This window comes from Seriola dumerili, unplaced genomic scaffold (assembly GCF_002260705.1).
Source record: "Seriola dumerili isolate Sdu_G_001 unplaced genomic scaffold, Sdu_1.0 BDQW01000621.1, whole genome shotgun sequence".
NCBI classification, from domain to species: domain Eukaryota; kingdom Metazoa; phylum Chordata; class Actinopteri; order Carangiformes; family Carangidae; genus Seriola; species Seriola dumerili.
The window spans coordinates 204,657-231,554 of record NW_019174876.1 but is presented as its reverse complement, the minus strand read 5'-3'; the positions used below and the strand labels follow the sequence as shown (position 1 = coordinate 231,554).

Sequence of the window (26,898 nt, the reverse complement as noted above, 5' to 3'; positions counted from 1 at the left end):
GGAACTCAGATTTCACAATAAAAATCAATAGCTTTGTCTTTTCAAAATTGAATCTCAAGAAAGAGAATGACAATCTTAGCTAAACTTCATATTTTGCCTTATATCCAACTCAGACATAAACAAAATATCAGTCATCTGTTGCAAGAAGTGTAAGAAAATACATTTTCCCTTGAATGCTTTGTGTTACCAACATGGCTGCCATTATTAGACAGTAGAAACTTTTTTTTTTCTTTCCTTTGCTTCTAAAATAAAAAAGGATCACACCTACAGTGTGGCTTAATATATGCACTTTCTTACAAAGTTTTTAATGCTGTTTTAAACAAGTAAAAACAGCAACGTTCGGGATAGCAAATTATTTTTTGTTTGTTTTAAGAGTGACCCGGGCACCCAGGAGTTTGACATCACAATCTGCAAGAGAGGGAGAGAGAAAGAGGGAGAATGGATGGTGTAAATACATGCGGGTGAAGCACATCACCGTTTTAGGCACAAAAAGCTGGATGCAAACCATAAGAATCACTGAACTTATCAAACATCAGGGCTGAAATGCTCAGAGAAACTCCATGTGTGATGAGATGAGACAAGAGATACACTATGACTGGCCCCTCTCAAGACGCCATGAAATGTTTAGCTTCATCTCCAGTAAACAAACATAATACATCAATAAAGTAAAGCCAAATAACACCATGATATACGTATATAAAATCAACCAAAATGCAGCTAAATATTGCCAAAATCTTGTAGTGTGCATCCATCCAAAGCAAATCACATCACGCAGTGAAGGGCAATGCATTGAGGTGAGTTTGGAGGCATAACCAAGCACAAGATAGTAGCGTTGTTAGAGCTTAATTGTTGTATAGGGTTCAATTGTGCAGGAACAGCTGCCTCCACACTATGGGCAGGAGCAGCGGCAACAGCATCAAGGCAACAACTTGCTTGAAATCAACTAAACCTGAAACCAAATAGGCCTGAGATTTTTTGGCTTTTTATCGGGCTGGTTTCACAGTCTATAAATCCACTTAAAACATCAAATAATAGCAGAAAATGCACCTTCATTACAGAGTGAGAGCTGAAGCAGACATGTTGTTATGGGTGTAAAATCAGCTGACTGAAGCCTGAATGTGTATGAAACGGGGATCCCACCAAGATGGAACAAGGGTGTGACTGAACGCTCATAACGCGCGCAGAGAAAAGCTCATGTCGGCAAACGCATGTATCACTTCCATAGTGCAAACAAATGAGGCTTTGAAATGACACAAACAAAATAAATTATGATTGTTTGTTCTGCTTGTTGACAGAACAAGCCTCCTGGTTGTATGAGCATTCACCCCTGACCCGAAAAGAAAAACCCAGTAGATGACAAAAAGGTCTGGAAGAAACATAAGATTAAGACCCAGGAAATCGAAGGAGGAGTCGATGAACTCAACCAGTGTCTGACAATGTGTTTTTCCATAAGAAGTCAAATTTTATTGCTCTTTTTGGAGAAAGCCTGTGTCAACTGAACCTCCAGGGAGGTCAGAGGTCAGACAGCAGCACAGCTGGAGCCGCTAATGACTTGGTCTCTTTCTTACGGACACTTCATTCAGCAGGCTGGATGCTCTACCACTCAGGGGCTTAACTATTCTCGAGTTTCCCAAAGTCACCAGCTGCAACTTTGTGTTTTCTTTTCCTAATCAGTGCTCATCATCATGAACCATCATCATCTACCCATCTTACCTGCTGGCTTTGAAGCCTTTGAGCTTCTGGACAAAGAAGTTCTCCAGAACCTCGGCACACTGGTAGAACGGCGAGTCACTGGGGTTGTAGTAGCGGCAGTTATCGAAGATTTTGGTCATGTCCGCCACAAATTCTGTCAGCTTAACGTACTCGCGCTTCTGTAACCTCTCCTCCATGGTGGAAAGGTCTGAAAAAAGGAGATTTAAAAAGTATATTTGGTCAAAGATTGTATGTACAGTATGTAATAGAGACGAACAAAACAAACCCTACAAATTAAATTGCGAGATCTTGCCAGAGACAAACATCATATATGCGGAAGCAGCAGATGAATGGCTTTTCTAATCAACTTGGTTGATCAAATCAGCATGTCTGCTCCAAAGTAATTGCAGCTTATGTGGCATGTCTTTGACAGACTTTCAAATATGTTTTCTGTGAGCACAGTTCATCACTTTATATGTGACAGCAAAAATCCAGAACCTCTGCCAACTTTAACCTCGATCTACTCAGCCTTTCAGATCAGTAACTGAAATCTGACCGATTTGTCATTCCTGAGGACAGTGTCATTATCCGAGTGTCATTCCGGAGAAAAAAAAAAATCCACACAAAATTAATGGAACCTTTGAGAGTCCGATGAATATGAGTCTAGGTCTCCCTTGAAAGAGGAGCTTTCAGTGTTACTAACCTGGTTGAACCAAGTTACAAAATGAAAAAAATAAGATTGAGTTAGCGAGGAAGCTAACTGGCAACAGCTGAGGCTTCATATAATCTGCTGCTGCCGGTGGGTTGCTCTGCACGGCGTCCCCGGGGCTGCGTTTTAAACAAACATATCCGACTCTTAACCTCCTTAACCCCCACCCAGCTGGCCAGGGGCTCACAAACCTCATGGTCAATATCAAAGACCTCCTTCTTCTCTGTCATCAGATTTCATCTTAAAACCCTCCAAAAACTACCAACGGCTGCAGCTACACCAGCCAAATGCTCTTTTTATTTTCTGAAAATCAACAAGGTCTTTTTCTTGCGGTGGAAAGGAGAGGGGAGGGTTTCCAGGACCAGGCCAACAGGAGCTGAGTGTGGGGCTGGTCCCTTTCCACAGGGAGTCCAGCAGACCCGGACCAGCTCATTAACGGTTTGTTTGTGTGGAAGTTCAAAAAGGCCCTGTTGACGAAAGTCCCCATTTACATGGCCGGTTTGATCTGAGTTGGAGGGCTTCCTCCCTGCTGGCCTCCTGACGGCTGTGTTTTAATGTTTAAGATATAGAGACTGGGTGTTACGTCCGATGCCTAAAGCAATTACAAAATGAAAACAGTAATACTGAAGCAATTTGATCTGCCGAATAAGGATTGCTCCCAATCCCAGTCTGAGTAACTCAGTATTAAGTATCTGCTGATTCATGAGTCACGATCTGATATTTTTCCATATAACGCAGCCAATGAAAGTAGGTTGACATTAAAATTCATAAGGCCAATCCACAAAAGATAAGAAGTCTGAAGAGCTCTGCCTTCAGAAAATACAGCCTGGACCACTGCTTTCCTTTAATAGTTCTCTGTAATATTTTGTATTGTGTCCAGTAGTAGTAATTTTGTATCATATAATCTAGGGCTGCAAATTTATTGATTCTTTTCATTATCAATTAATGTGCTTTTTTTTTTTTTTTTTTTTAAAATGAATCCATTAATCACTTATCATGACTGTAAAATGTCAGAAAATAGTGGAAATTGTCTCTCGTCGATGGGGGATTGATATTTTATATGTTTATTGTATTGTTAATATATTCATTATTCATGTTACATTCTCTGTGTTTCCAGTTTTCTGCAGTCTTGTCTTTCAACTACATTAACCTGCAGCAACAACACAGATAAAAATGAGGGTAAAATGAGGTAGTTAAAGCTCATTGGTCAATGTATGCTCTGGAAAAAAAAGTCACCACCTAAATACATGCAATTTTAAGTAAATGAGCTAAAACAAGCAACATTTGTATGTAACTTTAGATTTGTATGATTTCGATTTCAAGATTTTCCCCAATGATAGGCATTTTATTTCAAAAGGTTTCCTCAGCGGGTCAGTGATAATACTCAGAGAACAAAGTAGACGAGCCATCAAAAGGAAGGTAAGAAAAGTTAAAATGCTCAATACGGTGCACGCCCTCAGTGGAATAAAGATCAGAGAGGGGGTTTGGATCCAGAGTATCTGCTGACCTAAATGGGAATGGAGGCCAATTCCCAAATACTGTTGAACATACAGTAGCTGGGAAACATTCACTCACGAACCCGGTTGTCAATATTCACTGGTGTGGTTCTTTGTGTAATGTGGACAAGGCCTCTGAATATTTCTTCTCACTCACCCATTGGTTCCTTGATGACCCTGTAGTAGTCCGGGGCGTCATTTGTATCCACTGGCTCCAGGAACGGCCACGCCATTTTATGTGCCTGCAGAGGAGGGAGGGCCCGAAAGAGAGAGAGATAAAGAGAAAGACAAGACACTTGAGAAAGCTGAAACCAATGAAGAAAAACAAACAGCACCGTGAAAATGACACTGGAAGCAGGTGGGTCAACACAGATGTTTTCTCTCTCTCTCTCTCTCTCTCACACACACACATACATACACAGACCAGTGGACAGAGGAGGAGAAAATGAGGGGAGAAGGGGTTTGGAGGAGGAGGAGGAAGAGAAAAGAAAGGGAAGCTAGAAAAAAAAAAAAAAAAAATGCTGAGGCCAGGCAGCTGTCCAAGTAGCGCTCTGGGGACCCAAACCCATCAGATAAGTCACACACAGAGGACTTTTGTTTGCTGCTCTTACACTGTAGAGGGGCGACAAGGAGCTGTGTTGGTGTTCAGTCTATTGCTTGTAATAAAAAAAGACCACTACTCTGTTACTGCTGCTTCAGCTGGTGCTGAGAGAGAGTTTGTGTACCTGCAGAGTATAATGGCACAGGGAGGTTTTATTCAGTGCACCGTAAGTATGTGCAGCGACTGTTTGTCTCTTGTTTACCTGTAAGGAACGCAAGATTCTCCGCAGACCCTCGTAGTCCTTGTCAGTGAGCGGAGTGAACACCGTCATGGCGTCCTCTGTCGACTGACACTGTGGGCACACGTACTCGTCGATGTGGTTGGCCTCGCTCTGCAGGATGCCAACACAGCGACCGTGGTACCAGTTTTGACACCGATCACAGCCGATGTAGAACCTGAGAAGACAGCAAGTGTTGGCTTTTAATTGTGATTTTGGGCAATTTGCAATCCAATGCATAAAAATGTGCTGTCCTTCAAACAAAGTGAGAATTCTCTTTCCGTCTGTCCATCTGTCCTTGGATATTCTTGACAACCGCTCATCCAATCGACTTCATATTTGTTGTTTACTTTTCCCAATTTCTGGTGCTGCAACACACACACACACACACACACACACACACAGCTGCAACTGCTTACTGGGACTCATCGTATGGTGTTTGACAGATGCAGTACAACTCCTCTGTGCTGCCCTCCTGGCCCCGTTTACACTCCACGCAGATGTAGTCGTCCATTTTCTTGGCCTCCTTCTCTGTGATGCCCACACAGTCGCCATGATACCAGTTGGTACAAAGGTCGCAGCCAATGTAGAACCTTTAGAGAGAACAGAGAAACACAGGTGTTGTCACTGATGTCTCGCAGATACAGTGTGCCAACTTTACTTTATTGTGGTTTTTAAAATATAAAAAGCTGCGTTGTGCTTTTGTAATTAGGTTGGAAAGAAAGGGTTTAATCTACACTGGAAGCTGAGTCGCATCATTTTACGGTTCCTTTGATAAATAATGAGTGATGTTAACAAAGCTAATGTACACTACACAGGGGTGCGATACAGATATAGACAGGAACTAAAAGTCCAATAGAGCATTTGTATTTACGCTTCCATCACATCTGTAGATGTTTGTAGATCAAGCAAATTAGGCAGTGCATTAATTGTCCTAATATTGGTTCTATAACCAGGGTTTGCTTATATTTTGAATGAATGCTCTACAAACATCGCTGCAGTCTTGAGGCTTGTGTTTGACTGCAACCCAGTAGTTCCCGGACTGTTGGAAAGTACAACCTCAGGAGCTGTGACTTTTTGGGAGTTAAGAATTAAAATCCAGAAACCAAAACGGGAACTAAAGGTTGCTGGAGAAGTTCCTGTCTTCAAAAAGAGCAATTCTATTTTACCTCTTTGTTTTTTTTTTTCTAACTATGTTTAACTGTGCCTGTTGCTGCCACCTGCGCTTCCAACCTTAAAAATAAAGTATTTAACATGAGTATTCGCAGTGAGCATGATCATACTTGGTCTCGTCATAGGGCGTCTTGCAGATGCAGTAGAGCTTGGTGTCCTTTTTGCTCTCCTTGGAATTCGTCGTTGAGATCATCTTCTTCTTCTTGGACTTAGCTGACGGTGCAGTCTCCCTCTCCTCCTCCCGTTTTCGTTTGTGTGCGGGGGTGACGGTTGTGGTGTGGTGATGCTGAGCGGCGATGCCATGTGCGTGTGCATGAGCGTGTTGCTGCTGGTGTTGGGCAGCGGCCGCTGCGGCCTGGGCTGCCTGCTGGGCTGCGGCCTGAGCCCTCTCCTTCTCCCTCCGCATCCGCAACAGGTCCCGCTTCAGCTCCTCCTGAGGAGTGTCATGTCAAGACAGAAGGGGTCAAAACAAGTTGAGAGTTTCCACTGCCGTTCATCATACCATATATTTATGAGTATGTAAGGCCTTTTCGCATGATCAAAGCAATTTAATCATTTTTTTATGTATCTCCTTCAGGGTTCTCACTCTTTTCAAGAAATTATTTTGTGTCCTTCCCGCCCTTCCTCCATACCTGGGCCTCTAGCTGCAGCTCCTTGTCGAGAAGCGCTCGCTTCTTCAGGATTTCCATCTTGAGGCTCTCTTTGTGCCGGTAAAGGAGCGAGGAGAGTTTGCTGGCATTGGCCAACCTCCTTTTCGCCTCCACCACCTCCTCCTTCTTCCTCCTCTTGGCCGCCTGCCTCTCATCCTTGTCTATCCGGTCCAGGATGTACTTCATCACCTGGTTGCATACAATCATTCTGGACAGACACAAAAGAGAGAAGGTAAAACGAGAAAGGACTTCATTCAGATTCTACATTCCTTATGACCTTTTAAAGGTTACAGTGGATCAGAAATGCATATTGTATAGAATAGTAAAGCAGTGTCTATTGAGGATGAACAGTGCTTTGAATGCAGCAGAAAAAAAAACAGAGCTCCAGAAACAGCCCTGCTGAATCTAATGAGGACCCATGTGAAATAGGGCTGTGGCCCATTAAGGGTATTTTAAAGGAATAAAAGACAAATAATACTCCTGCTGAGAGAGGAGAAGGATAAAAGAGCAGGGAGGGAGAGGATTATCACAGATCTGAATCTTGAATTCAGAAAGCCAGTACAGTCAAAGTCACAGAGGAAGAAAGTTATCCCTCTGACACACCAGTGGGAAGGAGCCGTATATTAATCCAAACAATGCTTCAATGTTTCAGAGAGTGCAACCTGCATGACTACTGGCTACTTCAAAAATGTGAACATCTAACTTTCCACATGTAAGAAATGGCAGTGCGTGTCAGTGAACAATGAGAGCATTTCTCTCAGCACAGGTCCTTAAGGCATTCTGGTGGCTCGGTTGTATAAGCTACGTGACTACAAAGTCCTGGATTTGACTCTGGGTCTGGACTTTTCTTGTATCTCATCTCTATCTGGCTCTAAATCTTTCTGTTCTCCATTGCGAACTGTCAAATAAGAGCTAAAATGTAAAAAAAAAAAAAAAGAAACCTAAATCTTGGAAAAACAAATTGCTTTCCCCAGCAATCTCCACTAGCACTGCTTGGAAAAGCTTCGGGGGTGTGTGAACACTTTCTGCATGACTTGACAGACGTATGACACAATCAATTGAAATCCTGAACCTACCATGGCCGCTTCCTAAAAGCGATGAAAAGTATAAACAACTGTGCCATCATTGCTAGTCCCCCTAGTCGTGTTACTGGGCCACGTGTCTTACAGATGTTAGACGGGTGTTTGGTTGTCCAGTGTTTATTTGTGCGAGACACTCTTAAGTAGCAGGGAGTGGAGCTGACAGATGGAAGAGAAGCATGGAGAGAGATGAACAGATAGAGGATGAGTGGGAAGCCACACTGCTCTTGTAAACATGGGAAACCGAGGAAGAAAAGTCATACACACAAATTCCAACAAATTAAGATGCATAAGGGGATTCGAGGTTGTGTGTAAGGTCCTATTACTCTGTGATGATAGAACTTTCTGGAAACTTACAAGAAATATTAAGAAATGAAAAAGAAAAAAAAACATTTGGGAGAAACAGATTGCAGATAAAAACAGTCAGTATATGACTTATATGTAAATCTAGATGATTCATGGCTCAACGTCTACAGTATGTTTCACTGCTGTTCGCTAACATTCACAACTAAGATTGAAAACCTTTCGGGAAGCCTGGTCCAGCATATGTTTGTGTGAATGACACACAAACACATCCATGGCTGCTGAGGTCAAAGACCGGCCAGGGCTCCTGCAGCGTGCACTGAAATACGCACTGCAAATGCAGCGTGAAAGTGGAGGAGACAAATGAAAGAGGACACGCCAACACAACTGATGTCAGAGCTCCAGGTTCTTACTGACAGAATCGTGTTTTGACGGAAAAGCGGGAGAAAAGGATGACATGAAGGAATGGAAAAAAGGACGAAAAGTAAGCAGAGAGACAGACAACAGACGGAGCTGCTGCAGTGATGTCACGGTAGTCTGGGTTTGGTATTTCAGGTCTGTGTGAATGGGAACAGTGTTGACACAGTGTCTGTGGACATAAACACGGGGTTGTCAGAGTCGTCTGTAGGTCAGAGTATAATCTATCTACAGCGTGTAAAGATGGAAGGAAGGGAGGGAACAAGCTTTTCTAAACATTCCACTACTGGTTTGTTTTCATAGATTTTATTGTTGGTGTTTATGGAAGTGGTAGCCGGCCTAACTCGTCTCACAAATTAAAACAGCACCTTTTTTTTATGGTAAAAGTGAGCTACCAAACGTGTCTGCTATAAAGATGTCACTCTGGGACGTCGATCAGTCTCTTGGGAACAACACTACCTGGACCCACTGGAAATAATTCCTGGCTTTTGATAAAACAGTGCCAGGATACCAACAGTGGTACTGGTGGTCACTGGAGTGATATAAGGTTAAAGAAGACAATCTCAGATCGCAGAGTCAATGCATGTAATGTTAGTAATTAAAGTGAGATGACTTCATTTTCTGCCCATTTTAGACAGAATGTACTCAAAGGGAAGCTACAAAGAAAAAAAAAAAACATAAGAAGCTGATAGACCGTTTACATGAAAGTTAACTACATACCCACAAATCAGTGAAGGGGCCGTTAGAGCCATGTGTGATTTCATAGTACAACTCCTCTCATTTGTAAATGGATTTGTCTTTGTGTTCATGCTCATAGGGTCACAGTGAGGACATGCAGCTGTTGGGGGTTACACACCCACAAGTTCCCATGCTGTGTAGCACCTCCCAGTGTGGTGCTGAATCAATGTCAAATGGAGACAGGAGAGGATAGCATACAGACCGCCTAAGTGTTGAGGTTACAGATCCATATGATCAGGACACGGTCACACAAGAAGGCATCAATTTAAAGAGGCAGGAGTGTCCTATAATGATCTTAAACATATTTTCAGTGCTGTTACTGTCGCACATTGTGTTTAATCCAGTGCTTCAGTATAAACCTCTTGCCTTCCAAAATGACACCTCTGAAGACAAGCAAAATATCATGCCGGTATTTTCACACACACAAATGGAAACAAATTTGGGACACAAACCTCTGATTCTCTTCTCTCTCTGCAGGCGTCATGGTCTTCTTCTGCTTCAGGTGCTCGATCACAGCGTTTTGTTTCATCACCACCTGAAACACACGATGCAGGGGGACGTCAGAGCCGACCACATGTTCAACAAGAGAAAAGAGATTTACATTTTTGAGAGGAAATGATTATACACGAAACATACATGCACACATATACAGAGGAATCAATAGTACAGTAAATACACATAGAGACAGGTGAACACACGCACACACAGTAACAATGGCAGTATTAAGCCCAACAGACAGAGACAGGGGCAGGGCTGTGAAAATAAACCCAGTCTTAGTGGAGGGCTGGAGGTTGAAGGATGGTGACTGTTTATGTACTAATGGCAGGGAGACGGACAGCTTTGGACTGAGATGGATGACCTGCCTACGACGGCTTCCCGAGCACATGCGCACCTGTTTCTGAATGATGTCGCTCTGGCTTGCTGCGTTGAGGGCTTGCTCTCTCTTGGCCTCTGCAGCTTGTCTCTTCTTCTGCTGTTGCTGTTCTCTGAGCTGCTGGATCCTCTGCAGCTGCTCCTGGACAGAAGCTGCCTGGATGGTCACCACGTTCCCAATCTGTGCAGACAGTGGAGTGTGATAAACAGTTCATGCCTTGAAAAAAAGCTTGATTCCTTTAATTTAGTTGACAAAATTAAAAAGAAAAAACTTTGGTAAATATTGCAGTTGAACCATTAGAGATGTAAAGAAACAGTTTAAAAGGGGCAGGATTCACTTCTGAAAGACAGTTATCAAGAAAACTATCAGTTGAGGAAACTGTTTAATCTGAAGAGTAAGAAAAACTCAAATTATGAAATACTGTCCTCCTCTCCTGAGCTAGATGACACATTTTGTGATGTGCAGTCATCGAATTTATGGATTATAAATGATCCATATTGTATCTGAAATGCTACAGAGTATAGAATACAAAAGACAAAACCTAATTTTCTGATTTGTTTTCCTCTAATTTTACTGTGATCAAAACCCTCCAGCAAAGGCTTTACAAAAGTAATAAAAGTCGTGGTCTAATTTAGCGGACTTGCTGCACTACCTGTCCTCCCTGAGCTGAGGTGGTCCCGGTCTGTTGTATCTGGATAGGAAGCTGCAGTTTGATGTGCTGTGGCAGAGAGCCTCCACCCTGCTGGGCCTGCAGCTGAGCCAGCACCTGCAGACACGACACAGAAGATACACAAATTTAACAGAGCAGAAAAGAAAATCGTGGTTTTGCTTGTACATTTATATAAAGCATTTATTTAGAGGGGTTAGATCACACTGTCAGCTACATCATACGTCAAAGCTCTTAATGCAGAATCCAGACACTGTTTGGACCAGACAGATTAAATTAGCAGTTCACAGTATGATCTGGGTTTCAACAATTTGAGCAACAAGAACTTTTTTTTTTTTTTAGCTTTACTACAGATGTAGTTACATTTCCCAACAGTAAAGCCTCTTACTGCTGGACACCGTGTAGCTTCACCTGAGTGTTCAGTGGCTAATCCAGTCAAGGTCAATTGAACTACAGGTGTTCGGAGTAGTGGTTAACTTTCCAGTACCACCCACTATGTCCGTTTGCTAATCATACCTGTACCTGCTGCTGCAGTCCAGACATGCTGATGAGCTGAGGTGTCTGCTGCAGCTGCAGCTGGGCAGTTCCTCCCTGTGTTTTAACTTGCAGAGAGGTGGGTGACTGGATGGGCATGTGGGCCTGCGTCTGAGGGGGCAGCTGGCCCTGCGGGGTGGCTGAAGTAGGGCTACTGGTGGTGGCCAGTGGAGGCACCCCTGCCTGGACGGGGGCTGCTGCCTGCTGGGCGGGCTGGGCCGGGGTTTTGGTGGAGGTGGAGTTGGGCTGAGCGGGAACTGTGGTGGCTGGACAGAGAGGGAGGGAAAGAGCAGAGAGAGGTGTTCAGAGATGTGCGAGAGAATGTAACTGTAACTTAAAATGTCACCTTCAAACCATGGCACATAGATATACACAGACTTTAAAACTAATCTGTGAAAGAAACTCACCTCCAAGTTTGTGTTTTTGTGATTTTTCAAATGCAAAAGGTAGAAAATGGAGGTGCTCTGAGCTTGCTTGATACTTGCCTAAAATTAGTTATTCAAAGACATGCCATTTTGTGTCTGTTTTCTGAGTGACTTTTCTGATATATTTTAATACTCGAGTGGATTTTTCACTTTTTGACCTTGCTTGTTTTTTTTTTTTTGTTATACCTGTGCTTGATGTGGGTGTGGCAGCTGAGGCCAAGGGCGTGAAGAGGAAGCGCTGCACCTGACCGTTGGGCAATGCCGCTTGCATGAGCTGCTGCCCGGGCCCTGGGATGACGGTGACCCCGTGAGGTATCACCTGCAGCTGGCCGGTGGTCTGGCCCTGGCCCTGAACCATCACTGTCAGAGCCTGTTGGGCACCACCGACACCAGCCTGCCGATCCACGCCTGACCCGGCCTGCTGCTTCTACAGGAAGCAGAGAAGAGAGCTGTGAGTGGGTGGGTAAATCAGAGCAACGCTGTTTAATCTAGAATAATTTCGCTAAGGCTAGACATTGCATAGTATAGTCATTTTTTTGTCCCATTTTTTCAAATCTTTACTCTACTTTCTTTCCACTTTTCGTATCGAAATACAAAAAAATGAAAAAAAGGAGAAATAATATGCACAGACCAATGTAATATGTTTATCTTTTCAATACCAAGTCTTGTATTGTACATATGATAGACTCAAATAATTTGAATAGAAATCATAGGCCATGGTATCCTCTATCCTAATTTATTTGTCAAAGATACATTTTCCTGTGCATCAGATGAAATCTCCCTCACTAACCTGTGTGAGCTGGGTGAGCTGTGCCAGGGTGAGTTTAACCTGGCCTTGCCCTTGTGCCCGTGGGGTGCCGGGTGGTGTTTGGCCCACTGCCTGCCCTGCTGTGGTGGGGCTGGCTGCCCCCTGGCCAGTGACCGTGGCAACAGGGCTGGCACCAGATATTGCCGTGGAAACTGCCTGGCCTCGAATGATCTGCGTCACCACTTGTTGGCCACCCTGACCTGGAAGAGAGAGGTGTGGCAAATCTGACACACAGGCAATAAACATGTAGCCATAGAGGCTGGGCAACACTCATATACACACATACTGACTCACAGACAGGGGATGAAACAGTTAAAGTTTAATTTCTAAATTTGCTGCCAGTATTCAGTTTGCTCTTCGCTCAAACGAAAAGTACTCCAGCTCTCATGATGAGTACGGTACCTTGTTGGACCACAAGGGGAGTTCGAAGTATCGTCTTTCCCATGGGTCCTGTCTGCTGGATCGGGGTTCGGATCACTGTCATTCCTGGACGGATCTGGCTACCAGCTGCCAGAACCTAGAAGGATATTTTCGTCAAGACATTACTTGTAATTCTTTCAAAGACTTTCCCTACCAGAATCTGACAACAGAGTGAGGTCTAGGATAAAGGTAAAAACAAAAACAAAACAAAAACAAAAATTGGTTTCAATTTGGAATTATATACATAAAATACATGATCTTCTATGGTAAAAACAACATGGAGAAAAACTACATATGTAATTGGCTGTAAAATTAAAAATGTGCAAACAGCAAAGGCAACAGAAACAGTGATGCAAGGGCATTTTATTTTTGCAACCGTAGTAGAAAATAGATATATATATAAAATAATATATATATATATAAACTCCTTTATGAATATGCCAGAACAGAAAGAAGGCAGATGGATGTACCTGTTGCTGGGAGCCCGGGGTATTGGGCCTGATGTTGAGCGTGGTGGTGCGGGGTTGGAATGTGGTGTAGGTCTGGGCGCCACCCGCTGTGCTGGATGGGATGATACCCAACACTTTCTGCTGAACCACACCTGCAAAGAGAAGAGGAGTAGAAAGACACCAGGGTGAAAAAATCTGCTGAGAAATGAGAAGAGAGGCATGAGGAGAGGGATGGGTGAAGGCAGGGGAGCAGTTATTATTATTAGGTAAGATTAACTCATAACCGGAGGAATGATAAGAAGAGCAACAACAAGAAGGACAAAGAGAAATATTTGGAGATGACACAAAGTGACATGGAGGGAGATGTGGTTTAAAAGTAAGAGGGAAAGAGCAAAATGCTGAAAGGAAGGGGCAGTTTATATAGGACTGAAGTTTAAGGAAACGGACAGCTTTAAGATGTTTGATTTAAAGATACAATTCTGTAACGTATCTTTGAAAGACTGCTTGTCAAATTATATTTGATGAGTGATATTTATTTTTCACATACCTGCCTTTTATTACATCAAACATATCCATTAATAAATTTGAAAATGCCCAAACATCTCTAATACAATTACATTTTTGCATGTTACAAGTGAGCAGTTGTACAGAGGTCCTACATTGACACAACTCAATACATTATTTGTGGGCTTCTCTCCTTGCTAGATGGCCAGCTTTTGATCACAGCGATGGTAAATATTAGTTGAGCAGGTACACAAAATCTTCAAAAGGCTCACTGAAAGCTTAGTTGGGTTCCCCCCAGCATATCTGAACCCCCTCATAAATTATGCATGAATTCAGACCCTACTTTTAAACTTTAATCTGACAAAGGGCGCGTTTCATATTTGTTCAACAGGCTCTGTGCCTTCATGAGCTCACGTGAAGCTGATGGCAGAAATGGAAACCATGAGAGCGTTGCTCTTTTTCCTCTGCTGCCTTGTTGCTGCGGTTTTTCAACCGCAACCGAGCAGGTAAACCTATACATCAAGGTTTTCCCTCTTCAAACAGGGACGTTAAACCCGGCCGTAAGACCCGGGGAGTAGCTGCTCTGGTCGCACACATCAAACACTTGTTTCTATGGACTGGCTGTTTGGAGAGGTCGGGGAGTTGGGACTCCGGTGAGTGGAGAGGTACACTTTTATTCAAAAAAAACGGAGGGAAAAAAAGAAAAATGGAATCCCACTATAGAGGGCTACCTGTCTGGGTAGCAGACCTCAGGGTAAACTTGTTTTCCTCCCTAACTTCCTTAAGCCCTTCCAAAACAAACAGGGCGCCCAACAGTCATGCTGGATAAATACACATGTCCATTAAATGGCTACACTCCACCTGAACTTAGTTTCTCCTTCATGGTAACTTCAAAGGTAAGAAAAGTCCCTTTCCTCATATCCTTGGTGAATATCATTCTCTTTATCGGGTGATTGCATGTACGTATTAAAGAATACATTTATTGTATATTGAGTTGCTCTTTGTAATGGCACAATCATTTTTTGTTTGAAAATTAGAATTTATTCAGTTGTTTCTTTTCCAATTTTTTTTTTCTGGTTTCTGGTTTGACAGAATGGATAAAGAAGGAAAACAGACAGTTATTGTTAAGGCTGTTTAAAGGATTTAAACCTGTACGAACTTAATCTACATATATTACTTAACAGAAACATGAATACAGCTTTCAAAGTTTTTTAATTTCTATTTCATTTACCTTTCATATTGTAGGCTTATTTTCATCCTGAAATGGTGCCAATTAATTAAAAAGAAATACATTGAGTATATCAGTGTTTAGTCAAATAACTGGTTTTGTGAATGCTGAATCTGACCTATGTGACCCACACGAGAGCTGTCAGCAGCTGTAATGGAGCTTGTCATCATGTCAGACCACCTCTACCGAGTGTGGAGCAGTATCCATCATCTGATAACCTGACAGGACCACAGACAGGCCAAGTGGTGCTCAGTACAAACCATCGCCTCATCTGCGGTGTCAATATTGACATTTCGAAAAAAGTTAATAAGCACCTAACTTAAGATAGCTCAATTCTGAATCCGCAGTCTGGATTTAGAACCTCAGACTACACAAGTCTACCATCCTAAAAACCGTCCAACCAAAATAACAGCTTTCTATTAGATTACCATGCCGACAAGACACAACCAGACATGATGTGCCATACTAAACTACGCTGCTGACTCATGAGGTTGGCACACAATGGGCACCACAGTGGGGTTGGTGCAGAGCATGCTGCCACAGCGGCACAAAACACAGTGAGCGCACAGTGGCTGCTTCTCAGAGGGCAGCACCTTTCACATCTGTTGCATCTGGAACCAGACGGAACAAAAGGCTCACTTAATTCACAAGGCCGGTGGACATCGTTAAGCTCAGCGTTACTTCTGCAGTGTTCGATGCTCCTTTACTTCACTGTGTCCTTCCTTTTCCTCTCTAAAATACATTATAAAGTTAGAAAGTTAAATTATCCATCCATCCTCTTCCGCTCTTTTGGGGTCGGGTTGCGGCGGCAGCAGGCAGCATGAACTTTTATTCATTCTCTTATTTCATTCATTCAGCTTCAGGGTGACCCTATAACATCACTTAAAGACAACCTTAAACTGAAAAAATAAGCCTATGGTAAAACGCTTAACTAATCAAGGAGGCGGGCTGTGGCTCTGAGGTCAGGAAGTAGGCTAAATGAAGTGCTTCAAAAGTGTGTGTAATTTCAAGCACGTAAAGGAAAACACAACTGCGTTAGGGCCATGGTAAAACTTACTGTGTCAACTGTGTGACTGATTCAGAAAAAGTGTATTTAGTAGTGCGGTTAATAGAGGCCAGCATCTGAACACTTGAGCCCTATAGTTCTTCTAAGATGTGGGGTTTGAAAATGATCGTCTACTTGTGTACTTGGCTCACTGACAGTGGCAATCAAGGACAGAGGAATGTCCAATTTGTGTCTAATTTGTAGATTTCAAAATATTTGGGTCTGCGGTAGCTGGCACTGACTAGGTTTAAAAAGACTGAAGACAGGCTCAGTCTTTCTCGAGCGACATGCGCGTGGTTGGCACGCTAATTTGCTTACACAATGCCATGCAATTAACGAGCCAGATCTAATTTGGCTCCTTTGACACATCTGAAAAGTCTCAGCTGTGGGTCCGAGGCGAAGAAACGAAAACACAAACGCATCCTGAAATGGTTGTGGATGGAAAGAAACGTCTACACTGAATAACTGTAACTTGTGCTCTCTGTTTGCCTCAGAGGTGTGACTTATTAAAATCTGCCTTACCTCCTTGTGAAGTTGGCACGTTGACCGTGACGATCTTGCTGTTGGCGGGCAGCGGCAGCTTGGTGGTCACTACCTTTCCACCCACTGAGGTTCCTGTAATCTGGAAGGTGTGCCCACCAGAAGTGGCCACGGTGGTCTCTGTGCCTGCTCCTAATAAAGCAAACAAACAAAAAAAAAATGATAACAAACACTGTTACTACTGTCAATCCATTGATATCACTACTTCTAATAAATTACCACGGTGACGCTGATGATGTTGATCACCATACTGCTCCAGTACTCTCATGCACGACTAACAGACTTCATATACATGAAACATCACATTTACATGAAATAGAAAAAAACAAAAAAATGCCAGTAGTCACATTCCTCTGTAACGTACCTTGTGTGGTTTGACCCTGCTTGACCCAGGTGGCAAATGACTGCTGGAAGTTCTTGTTCTGCTGGAATGTGACGGGGGTGCCCATCTTGGTGGATAGCACCACCTTGGTGCTGGGGGTGCCCTGGCCTGACAATGAACCGACAATGACTTTGGGTGTGGCGGCAGATGTTGCAGGAGTCCCCGTTGGAGTAACTGTGACTGAGCCTGGCTTCTGCTCCAGACGTTTCTGAAATGGTAAATGAGATGGTCAGTACATGAACACAAGAACAAGTGACAGAAATACTGAAACTAAGAGCCAAAACTTAAGAGCTGTATAGAAATGAGGCATTACAGTGGTATAGATTGGCAAAGACTGAGATGTGTGGATTTCTTGTTGTCTTGGCAACAATTACTCAAAAAGGTTAAGTGCGTGTGTAAATCCCAGCTACACCTGAGCTTTTTCCTTTTAAATTAAGACACAAGCTTTACTTGACATCAATTAAAAAAAGTAAAGGCCTACTACTTTGTTAAAATGAACAGATGTGCCTTAGAAGCAACTGAACTTTGATAACTGAACTAAACCACACTTGCCTTGGCCTGCTCTGCTGCCTGCGCTTTCTCTTTCTCCACCCTGTAAAAAGAAAAAAGAACCTATCAAGCTTAAAACACAGCAAAAATCAAACATGAAGAAATATTTAAAATGTAGCCTAAAATCTTGTCACACATTTTACAAATTAGAAATTATGATAATTAGGGTGAGGTTAATATCATTGGTTAAAAAAAGCATCACACAAGTTCAGCAGCACAGATCAACTTCACACTAGAGAAATATTAGCGGTAAATTCTCCACGCCTGACAATATCTATGCAATATACGTAACATGTTTCTAAATCGTTATGACTGACAGATTACATGATTGATGCTACACAGTAGGCGTAGCCAACACATGCTTGATCGTTGCGATCCTCGGCCCCTCTGACCTTTCTGAGAAGGCTCTGATCTCCCAGAGGTCCAGCTCCTCCTCAGCCACCCATGTCTCAATCACCACTGGGCCTGTCTGCTTGGCAGGCTCAGGCTTCTTGGGGCGCAAGGCACTGGAGCGCAAGCCCTTCCTCTGAGGGGTGTGGGTTTCTGGGATTGTGGACAGATGAATCAATTATAGACTGTTTGTGTTTTTGAGCTAGAGGGAAAGACTGTCAGTCAGTTAGATAGTTCTGTTATCAACAATAGGTTAATATTACCAACCAAAAAGGTAGAAATACAAATGAAGGACAGACATAGGAACATCTGACTGAATTCATACTTTTTTCTCAGCTCTAATTATGGTTTTGTTTAGGAAGTAGCTTCCATCTTTTGGTCAGGTATGAAAAAAAAAAAGAAAAAAGAAAAGTATCTCACCTTTCGGAGTCTCAGGCACTCCAAGGGGGCAGATGATTTTGCGGATGCAGTACTCTGAGCGAATGCCGTAGGGGCCCACGTCACGGCGCTTGATGATCTCTGTGGTGGTGATTTCAGTGTCCGATGTCTCTGTAGCAATGAGTGGGGATAGGGCTGGGTTGGTATGGTGATGAGGAGGAAAGCCCGAGAAGATGGAGGAAATGCACTCCAACATAATAACACTGACACCCAAATGAGACTGAAGGCCATTTTGGAGTGTTTCTTTGGGCCCACAAGGGGATAAAGAGGGGAGCCCAAGTAAATGCTAGAAGAAATGAAGTTATCGAAAAGAAGAAAACACCAGAGTTTTTGATCTTTAGGATGGACTTCAGCAATTTTTTGGGGGAAACACCAGCTGCATCTATCTTCCACAATACAAGTGTAAATTCATTATCTTTTAGAAAGGTAAAGACAAAGCTGTAAATATCTTGTACATCAAACAACACAATTAATTCTGCCCTCAAAAGCAGCTGGTGATTTCATACAGAACCCATTTCAGTATTAGACTTGTTGCCTTTTCCCCCTTCCTCCCAGAATGAAGGACATCTTTATTTGATGATTTGGTGTGTGTGTGTGTGTGTGTGTGTGTGTGTGTGTGTGTGTGTGTGTGTGTGTGTGTGTGTGTGTGTGTGTGTACCTGTACGCGTGGTGCCGACAGCAGCGGACGGTTTGACGGCCATGTCGTCCCATCTGAGACAGGCCCACAGGAGCCTCAGCATCAGACTCACACCAGCCAGAGACTTCACAGTCTGCAGGCGATACCTATGACACAACCCAGAGGTTCAAGCATTAGTCACATATAGTTGCATGTAAAGAACATCGCACCTATATCTCTTATGTAGAACATGAGAAAAATGCGGCTATATTGAAATTAACTGGAAAATGGAAATGTCTGTTGATAGATAGAAAACGAAAGAACAGTTGTTCTACAGCTGTAGGTCGAAGGAAGGGCTGCTGGCATTCCCCGCTGCCCGGTGTCATGCAGTTCATTAAAGCAGCGCAACTGACCGCCAGTGAGTCGCTCAGCATTACAGAAAACACACTGCAGCACGATCATGGAACAGGAAGAGGCCGAGTAAAAACAGACTGAGGTTTCTGGTGATGCTGCTGTCCCGTCATGACCATTTACATGAAAGAAGCAGAACAACTGGCTGCCATCTTTAATAAATCATTTTATTCACGCTAATTTGGTTGAGAAAAAGATATTATCCGTGACTACAAAAGCAAGTAAACCAACAGTTTTAACTCACTGAGTTCAAAGTGGAAACTTAAACATATTTCATTTGGTTCTTTTTAATTTAATAAACAATTTTGGGTGCAACAGACTGTTCTCAGAGTAGCATTAGTTGACAGGATGATATCGATCAATGATTTATTTCCTCAAGTTTTTATCTTGAAAGAAATATTCCTTCCGTGCTGGGGCTGCCAGCAATGAACTTGTCACTTGGGATACGGTCATATAAAATATCTAGAACATCTGCAAAAACATGATCATCACAGGGCTGTGTGTGTTGTATGGGGTTTGATAGATATTCCTTTTCCCATGTGTAACGACAGGCAGGAAAAAAAAAATCCCTGGGTTGCAGGGTTGGGTCATTGCACAAAGTGAACATCCTGACACTTCTCCGACCGCTGGATGATTCATGTCTGCTTCGGAACTCTGAGGTCCGGTCGAAATAACCAGAGGTCCCTTTGTGACACACAGCTCAGAGCCACAACATCGCTCAGGGCCAAAGCCACAAACGTCAGACAGGGGGAGAGAAGACATAAAGAACGACAAATCAACAGGACATGGCACTCCTGACAAAACCAGGAGAGGGTTTAGAGGTGAATAATAAAGAGAAATAGTATAGCATATGCCTGCCGTCCTTGTGCTTTGGAAAAACTGCACATATCCTACCACAAAGCTACCAAGAGAGATAGCACTGACACTGTTGCATTGGTTGACTAGATATGGATATTCCAACAAAAACATGTGACACGATTTGACAGATTTTTTTTTTCTGTTAGATTTTCATTTTTTTGGTTCAAAAGAGACAAAACGCAGTGAAAATGTAGAAACAATACAGACAAACCGCTTCAATACACTGTCTCTGGTTGGTTAGGTGCTCCCCTACAAAAAATAAATCAACTCTTTTTTTTGTCTTTTAAATCCACGATAAACCATGGGTTGTCCTCTGGTTTTATTTTAAATATATTGCGAATTCTAGTCTTTCCTTAATTTTAATTGAAGTAAATCTGCTGTGCTGCCATTGCAGGGTTTTTAATGAAGGTTTTTTTTGGGGAGTCAGTAGATACAAATCATGTCTGACTGTCAAATACTTAAACTAATATGTTCTCTTTAAAAATGAATCAGAAATTAGATTTGGACTATCTGTATTGGAATTTCCCTCCTATCTCCTCCTCCTACATCCACAGTCACACAGTAAGTTGTGTTATGCCTGTTGTGTCAGAGTTAAAGACCTTAGTTTAAAACTTTGCCCCTTTTCTTTTTGTGTTTGACCTAATCTAGTATTTTTTTTTTCTCCACACAAAGTGATGTGTGTAAGCTATAACGAACCCTACAGCCATCGCTCTAGAACAAAATGCTTGAGTCCCACTGATCATCGAAATAGCTGAGATTGGTCAAATGTAGAGGCTGGATTTCCCCACGCAGATCAATTAAGTGCTACTTAACCAGTGAGCAGTGGCAATAACACAGATGGAATGAAACCTTGTGTAATGTGGTTTGGGTGGGTGAAAAGCTTAAGTAAGAGCAAGGTTACCTCCAGGTGATGCCAAACGTGGGCCTGGGGGAAGGATATGGCCAGATATCCAGGGCTGGTTTTGCATTGTAGCTAAACACGTGCACCTCCCGGAATCCGCCTCTCCTCGCCAGCACCTTCAAGTCATCATGTGGCAGTACGAAAATACTCTTGCGGCTGCTCTTGGTGACAAACTTGCGGTAAGAAGGAAGGGCTGTGTCTGAACGCGTCTTCTTGGTGCGGGAGAACTTTAGGAGGCGGACGCGGCCCTTTGTTGATGAGTCCTCTTGGCTCACAGCGACAGATGTTACCGAGGTTTTACCGCTGGTGTCAGTCGTTGACTTACTGACAGAGGCCGAGAGCATCGTCCTCTGTTCTTGTGTCACTGTTTCACTCTGGCTGTCCTCTGACTGACCATCAAGCCCGGAACAGATTTTGGTCACAGTTGTTTTGGTCATGGTGGTAAGAGTGGACACTGCGCTGCTTTCTGTTGTTGACAGCCTTTCTCCGGGTGCTTTCGATGGTGTGTTGGCTATCCTCATCTCTGTGGAAACTACTGTTGTGGTGGTGGTGGAGGTTGTGGTTACCTGGGTGACGATGGTCTTGGGTGGTTCTGTCGTCCCACTGTTGCTGTTCTCCTCTGCGAAGTCGTCGCTCAGACTGGACTCCTCCGCTGAAGGTATAGGAGAGGGAGCCATTCTGATGATCTTGACCACAGGACTGGGTTTGGTTTCCACAGACTCGAATGGTGATGTGCTGTTGTGCTGTAGAGTGCTCTGAGTATTACCTCCAAGTGCGTCTATGTTGTTTTCCAGCCTCGTTATCTTCAGTGGAGGTTTGTAGTCCTGATCTGATATTGTCTTACTCTCGACCTCTACCTTAGAATTTAGGCTTGGTTCTTTTGCTCCAACCTCTGTACTGTCATTTACAGGGGCCAAATCTCCGTTCACCAAAGGCTTTTGCTGCGTGCCGTCCTTCAGCGAAACAACTAGTCCTTGTTCTTCAGTTTTACCAGTGCTGTTCACCTTGGGCTGGGGACTGTTGGCGAGTACACCGTTGTTTGAGCTCATTACAGAGTTACTCAACAAACTTTCACTCCCCAAACCATCATTACCGTTTACCTGAGGGAGAGGAGAAACTGGCTCGGGAGTACTAATGCTTTCGGCTCTATGTTGTCCAATTTCTTGCATATTTTCTTGGTTCTCCCTTGGCCCCGTGCCATTTTCCTCAGTGCCTGAATGTGCAGAACTTAACATTTCTGGGTTTTGTTGAATAGGTATAGAAGGAGATGTGTTTTGACCACTTTTTTGGTCAAGAATGCTCGTAGATGTCCTTATGGAGTCCAGTTTCAAGTTGGGTACGTCAGACCCTGTATGTTCAATATGTGCAGCCTTGGTATCATCTGATGGTACACTGACTGCTTGTTGCTCTAAAGAGCTATCAGTTCCCTGTGCTGTTATTTCTTCTGCATCAGGCAGTTTAACACCCTCTTGCCCTGAAATATCTGAACTGGTTTCTTTTGGCCCCATAGTCCTTTCCACTAAATCTGCCTCCAGTTCCTGGGGCAGGGAGGTGGTTTGGTTTTGTGGTGAAGCTGAATCTCCACCTGTACCTGTACTGCAACTGTCTTTGGGTGTGGAGTCCATTACAGGAGAAGTTAGAGGAGGAGTGACGATATCCTCTGTAGATTTCGAGAGTTCGGCCTGACTCTCTCCTTCAACTTCCCCTCCTCCAACTTCTCCTGGCCCTGGAGTTTGTATTGTGGAAGATTTCTCCTCCACTTTCACAGCGTCGCCCAGTGCGAGCTGTGTCTGAGCGAGAGAATGGGGCTTGAGTGGTGCCCGTGGCCGGACTGGAGTGCTCAGAGCAGGGGTTGAAGTGGATGAAACTGGTGTGGGAGTCTGGGGTTGTTTGGAGGCAGAGACTTGCTGCCTCTGCTTCTCTTCAATAATGTGCTGCTTCACTCGGCGCTCCAGCAGGCAGTCCAGCTTGGAGGACTTGACCTTCTTCTTGTAGGCAATGCGGGTGAGGAAGCCCTTACTGACATCCACTACATCGTAGTTAAAGGGTCGCTGAGGGCCCTCTGTAGGCTCCTCCTTCATGGAAGCCTTATCCTCCTTGATGCTGGACCCTGGAGAGGAAATGAATTTAGATTTTTAATTTGCATTGATAAAAAATAACATACTTCTTCACACACCACTTGACACACACAAGTTGAAATGCTTCAGCAGGATACTCAATATTAAAGTGAATGTATTTCTAACTTTGTAATGAAATGGGCAAATATGAGATAGAGCAGCACTCATACTGTACATGTAATTGAATACAATGCTATTAGACACAAAGTCGCACTCTGTCATACTTTGCTCTTCATCTGATCGTGATTCTGTTGGATCCACCTCCATCTCTGCAGGTGATTCATCTATTGACAATTGCTCCGTCTTTTCTTTTTCATCCACCGCTTCTTTCTTTTCCTCTTCCATCGTCTCATTAGACTCGGGATCATCGGCAGACAGCAGATGATCTGTTGCAGGTTTGGAGAGGCTAGATAGGCCTTGATCTTTTGCTTCACTGCTTAAATCAGCAGCTCCCTGAGCTTCTGGTGCGGCTACACTAGGCCGTCGACTCAAGTCCAGCAGGGTACATTTCTTGCCAAGTTTAGCATCTTAGGAAAACAGAACGAGAAAGAGAGTTTATTTTTGAACTTATTTTGAAACACATGTGGGGCTATTGATAATTGCTATTAATCAGAAAATTCAAAAGCACAAGCCATCAATCATTAAAAGATAAAATTATCTTGAAAAGGATTATCTTGCTGCCTCCAAGACGAGAAACATAAGAGTTGACACTGACACAAAATTACACAAAGTAAAAGGTGAATAAGAAAGAATACAAACTATCTGTGAGGTCTTTGATTGAAGTAATAACATACAAGTCAGTTACATCCACAGACATATCAAAAGAAAGACTTAATTCACTGAAGACCAACCAACCCACGATGACATTGTGGAGATTAGTAAACGAGAGACTAATTCCCTCTCAGAATCAAAGAGACTTTAAATTTGAGAAACCCAAAGTCCAAATAACTGAAAACCACATTTTAGGCCCCAAAGTTTCCCATTTCAGACCTTCCAGTTCTTTGCGGTAGTTGGCATTGGTGTTGCCGGGAAGCCTAGGGACAAACCGCTGCACATAAGTCTTACTGATCCAACTCCAGCCCCCATAGCCCGTAACGCGATACTCCTCTCCTTTCTGCTTCCACACCTTCATATAAGACAAGAAAGGAGAAGCGGAGTGAGAAATAGAAGGATAAAGAAACAACAAGAGGTGAAAGGTTCAAAAGGAGAAAAGTGAATTGTGAGAGACAAAAAAAAAAAAAAAAAAAAGTCGTAGTGGGACAAGGAGAGAGTGAAGGTATAAAGAGAGATTCTTTAGTTTAGAGGCTGTTCACACACTGATCACTAATTGCTGAGGGAAATGACTCACGGCACAGCTCAGCTTGCTGTATCAAAGAGCCCTTGATGGTCACTCACGCACGAAAGCACAACATGCACACCAGTGTTTCCCACTGCAATGACTCAGTTTTCCAGGCATTAATTTCTCAACCTAGAAGCAGACTGGCCTGAAACATTCTTACCCTCATCCCATTATCAATATGCATTTCACGCTGTGTTGGCGCAGACAACAGATCTAAGATACTTATGTATGTGTACTACCGTATTTTATTTATAACATCAACATTCCTGTCATTCAGTGACTGCCACAAGATGTTTAGCACTGGTTGTGGTGCACGAGACATCAACATTTTATAGTTTAATAGCCATGTTGACATTAAACACTGTAATGACAGCCTTCCTGGACATTCAAGTGTCTCTATGCACTGTGCAATGCAATTTAAATGTACATGGCAGGGTGGGTTATCTTGTACATACAGCCAGGGTGTATGTGATGTGGGCATGAGAGAATGTCAGGCTTGCTGTCAGCAGTCAAATAAAAGAACAGAGCAGAACACTTAATTTATGCCTTTGTGCAACCTACAACGCCTGTGACCACAAGGTCATCCTGGTACGACTCCATTGAAAAGTCAAAACTGTTGAGCATTGGACCTACCTGGTGTTTAATTGGGAAGGTGTACTTGACCCAAGTGGCCTGTTGCATCGTCTCTTCATCCTCCAGCTTCTTCTCCCTCTTTTTCACTTTCTCCTTCTCCTCACGCTCCATGGATGTCATGCGATTTAACCTGAAAACATTTGAAATGGTCATGCAATACAGCCTGCAGCTCATGACTGAAAATGAACAGCTTTTACACTAAGATTGGTGATTGCTTTAAATCGTGTTTTAGCAAAAGAACCTTGTTTCTGGGTCGTCTGTGAAATTTTTGCATTCATAGTGAGCTTCCCACTGTGATTTGTATGATGGTCCCTTCACAACAACCATTCATATATTTTCATCCCTCAAGTCTACCTATTAAGCATTGTGGAGCTGACAAATGATAAAACACTTTCTGTATGACAACCTTATATTAATGATTATTTTTCTTGAGAGCGACTGTGAAGCTCACTGAGTGAGATCAAAGCGCTGATTAAAGATGAGAAGACGGTAGCTGCTCTTGGAACAGTTCTAGGAAACACACACACTTGTCCTAAAAGCTGCTGAACTGCAACTTGAGCAGCTCACACTCTCTTTTACTTTGATGCTCTCAGTTCAGTCGCACACACATGCACACACTCTCTGGGCCTGACCTTGTGAAATCTTGGACAATCACCTCTTTAGAGGGGCGTTGTGGTGTGGAAGCAGTAGTAGAGGCAGAGGTGGGTGGTACTGGTAGTGGACTCACAGTCTAAATATTATGCCTCACAGCTAGGGTGGGCCTTTTGATCTGATCTGGTTATGATCGCCTCTGCCTGCTAAACCAACCACACATCCCCTATGTACATGCACTGAATGCTTGTTTGAGTTTTTAACTTTTTTTTCATGTATTAGACTGTGTCTTATTTAAACTGAACTTGTGGATGGATCATACAACTATTATTTTTTTATGTGTGTTTGAGAAAATTCTATCAGTGAGTAAAAGCCAAGATTTATGAATATGTAGTATAACATATACGCTATGCGTGTACCTGGTATGGCCAAGTGAGTCCTTCCAGACAGGCAGCATAGCCACAGGTTTGATGGCACACTCCAGGATTGCCAAAGCCAGCGCAAACTCTCTGGCTTTACTGCACATCTGAACTGCTTTGATCCAATTGGTCCTAGAAAACAAAGAAATAGACATTGAACCCTTCTCTATTTGCTCTGGGTGCTTTCACAATTAGTCTGCATATGTTTTTAAGAGGCCAGTCTGGTCATCGTATATTTAAAATCACACAGATAACATGCATACATAAATACAACATAAATAATTTCTATATCCCTACCTCCACTCTGTTCTATACCTGTGTGAGGCCCAGTTAGGGTGCATGAATGGTGCCGGGACATTGTTCTCCAGCTGGATGATGGTGAGTCTCAGTGTGGAGATGGTGAGAACCTTAGAACCATGAATAGATCCATTCCACTTAAATTCTCCTGCAGGTGTCATGCAGAACTTGTGCGAGAGATGCCGCCTCTTGTCATGGTCCTGATGAAAGACACATTAAGTGGATTTTAGTCAGGAATCGAGTTTAGGAATCTGAAAGACCAGGGACATTTCACAGAACTGTCCCATTAAAAATCTGTCAAATAACACATATATCACAAAACATGTGTCCCATCACAGGGCTAACACAGAAACACATTCACATCTGTCGACAACTTAGAACCACCAAT

The 26,898-nt window shown here is 43.1% G+C and overlaps 1 protein-coding gene across 1 annotated transcript in view; it reads right to left on the bottom strand.

Moving 5' to 3' along the window:
* The window catches only part of bptf (bromodomain PHD finger transcription factor), a 43,422-nt gene that overhangs the window by 3,105 nt on the left and 13,419 nt on the right, over positions 1-26,898 (bottom strand). Inside the window, exons 10-35 of the mRNA XM_022764977.1 lie at positions 26,529-26,710; positions 26,214-26,345; positions 25,204-25,333; positions 24,222-24,357; positions 23,456-23,758; positions 21,115-23,224; positions 18,987-19,111; positions 18,311-18,439; positions 17,893-18,043; positions 17,504-17,543; positions 16,934-17,159; positions 16,552-16,701; positions 13,274-13,404; positions 12,786-12,900; positions 12,366-12,583; positions 11,762-12,002; positions 11,139-11,416; positions 10,602-10,715; positions 9,968-10,129; positions 9,528-9,610; positions 6,521-6,746; positions 5,999-6,321; positions 5,135-5,308; positions 4,701-4,893; positions 4,055-4,139; positions 1,714-1,900 (exon numbers count right to left, since the gene is read on the bottom strand). Coding sequence (XP_022620698.1) covers positions 1,714-1,900; positions 4,055-4,139; positions 4,701-4,893; positions 5,135-5,308; positions 5,999-6,321; positions 6,521-6,746; positions 9,528-9,610; positions 9,968-10,129; positions 10,602-10,715; positions 11,139-11,416; positions 11,762-12,002; positions 12,366-12,583; positions 12,786-12,900; positions 13,274-13,404; positions 16,552-16,701; positions 16,934-17,159; positions 17,504-17,543; positions 17,893-18,043; positions 18,311-18,439; positions 18,987-19,111; positions 21,115-23,224; positions 23,456-23,758; positions 24,222-24,357; positions 25,204-25,333; positions 26,214-26,345; positions 26,529-26,710 — 6,344 coding nt within the window. The remainder of the gene's footprint in view (positions 1-1,713; positions 1,901-4,054; positions 4,140-4,700; positions 4,894-5,134; positions 5,309-5,998; positions 6,322-6,520; positions 6,747-9,527; positions 9,611-9,967; positions 10,130-10,601; positions 10,716-11,138; positions 11,417-11,761; positions 12,003-12,365; positions 12,584-12,785; positions 12,901-13,273; positions 13,405-16,551; positions 16,702-16,933; positions 17,160-17,503; positions 17,544-17,892; positions 18,044-18,310; positions 18,440-18,986; positions 19,112-21,114; positions 23,225-23,455; positions 23,759-24,221; positions 24,358-25,203; positions 25,334-26,213; positions 26,346-26,528; positions 26,711-26,898) is intronic.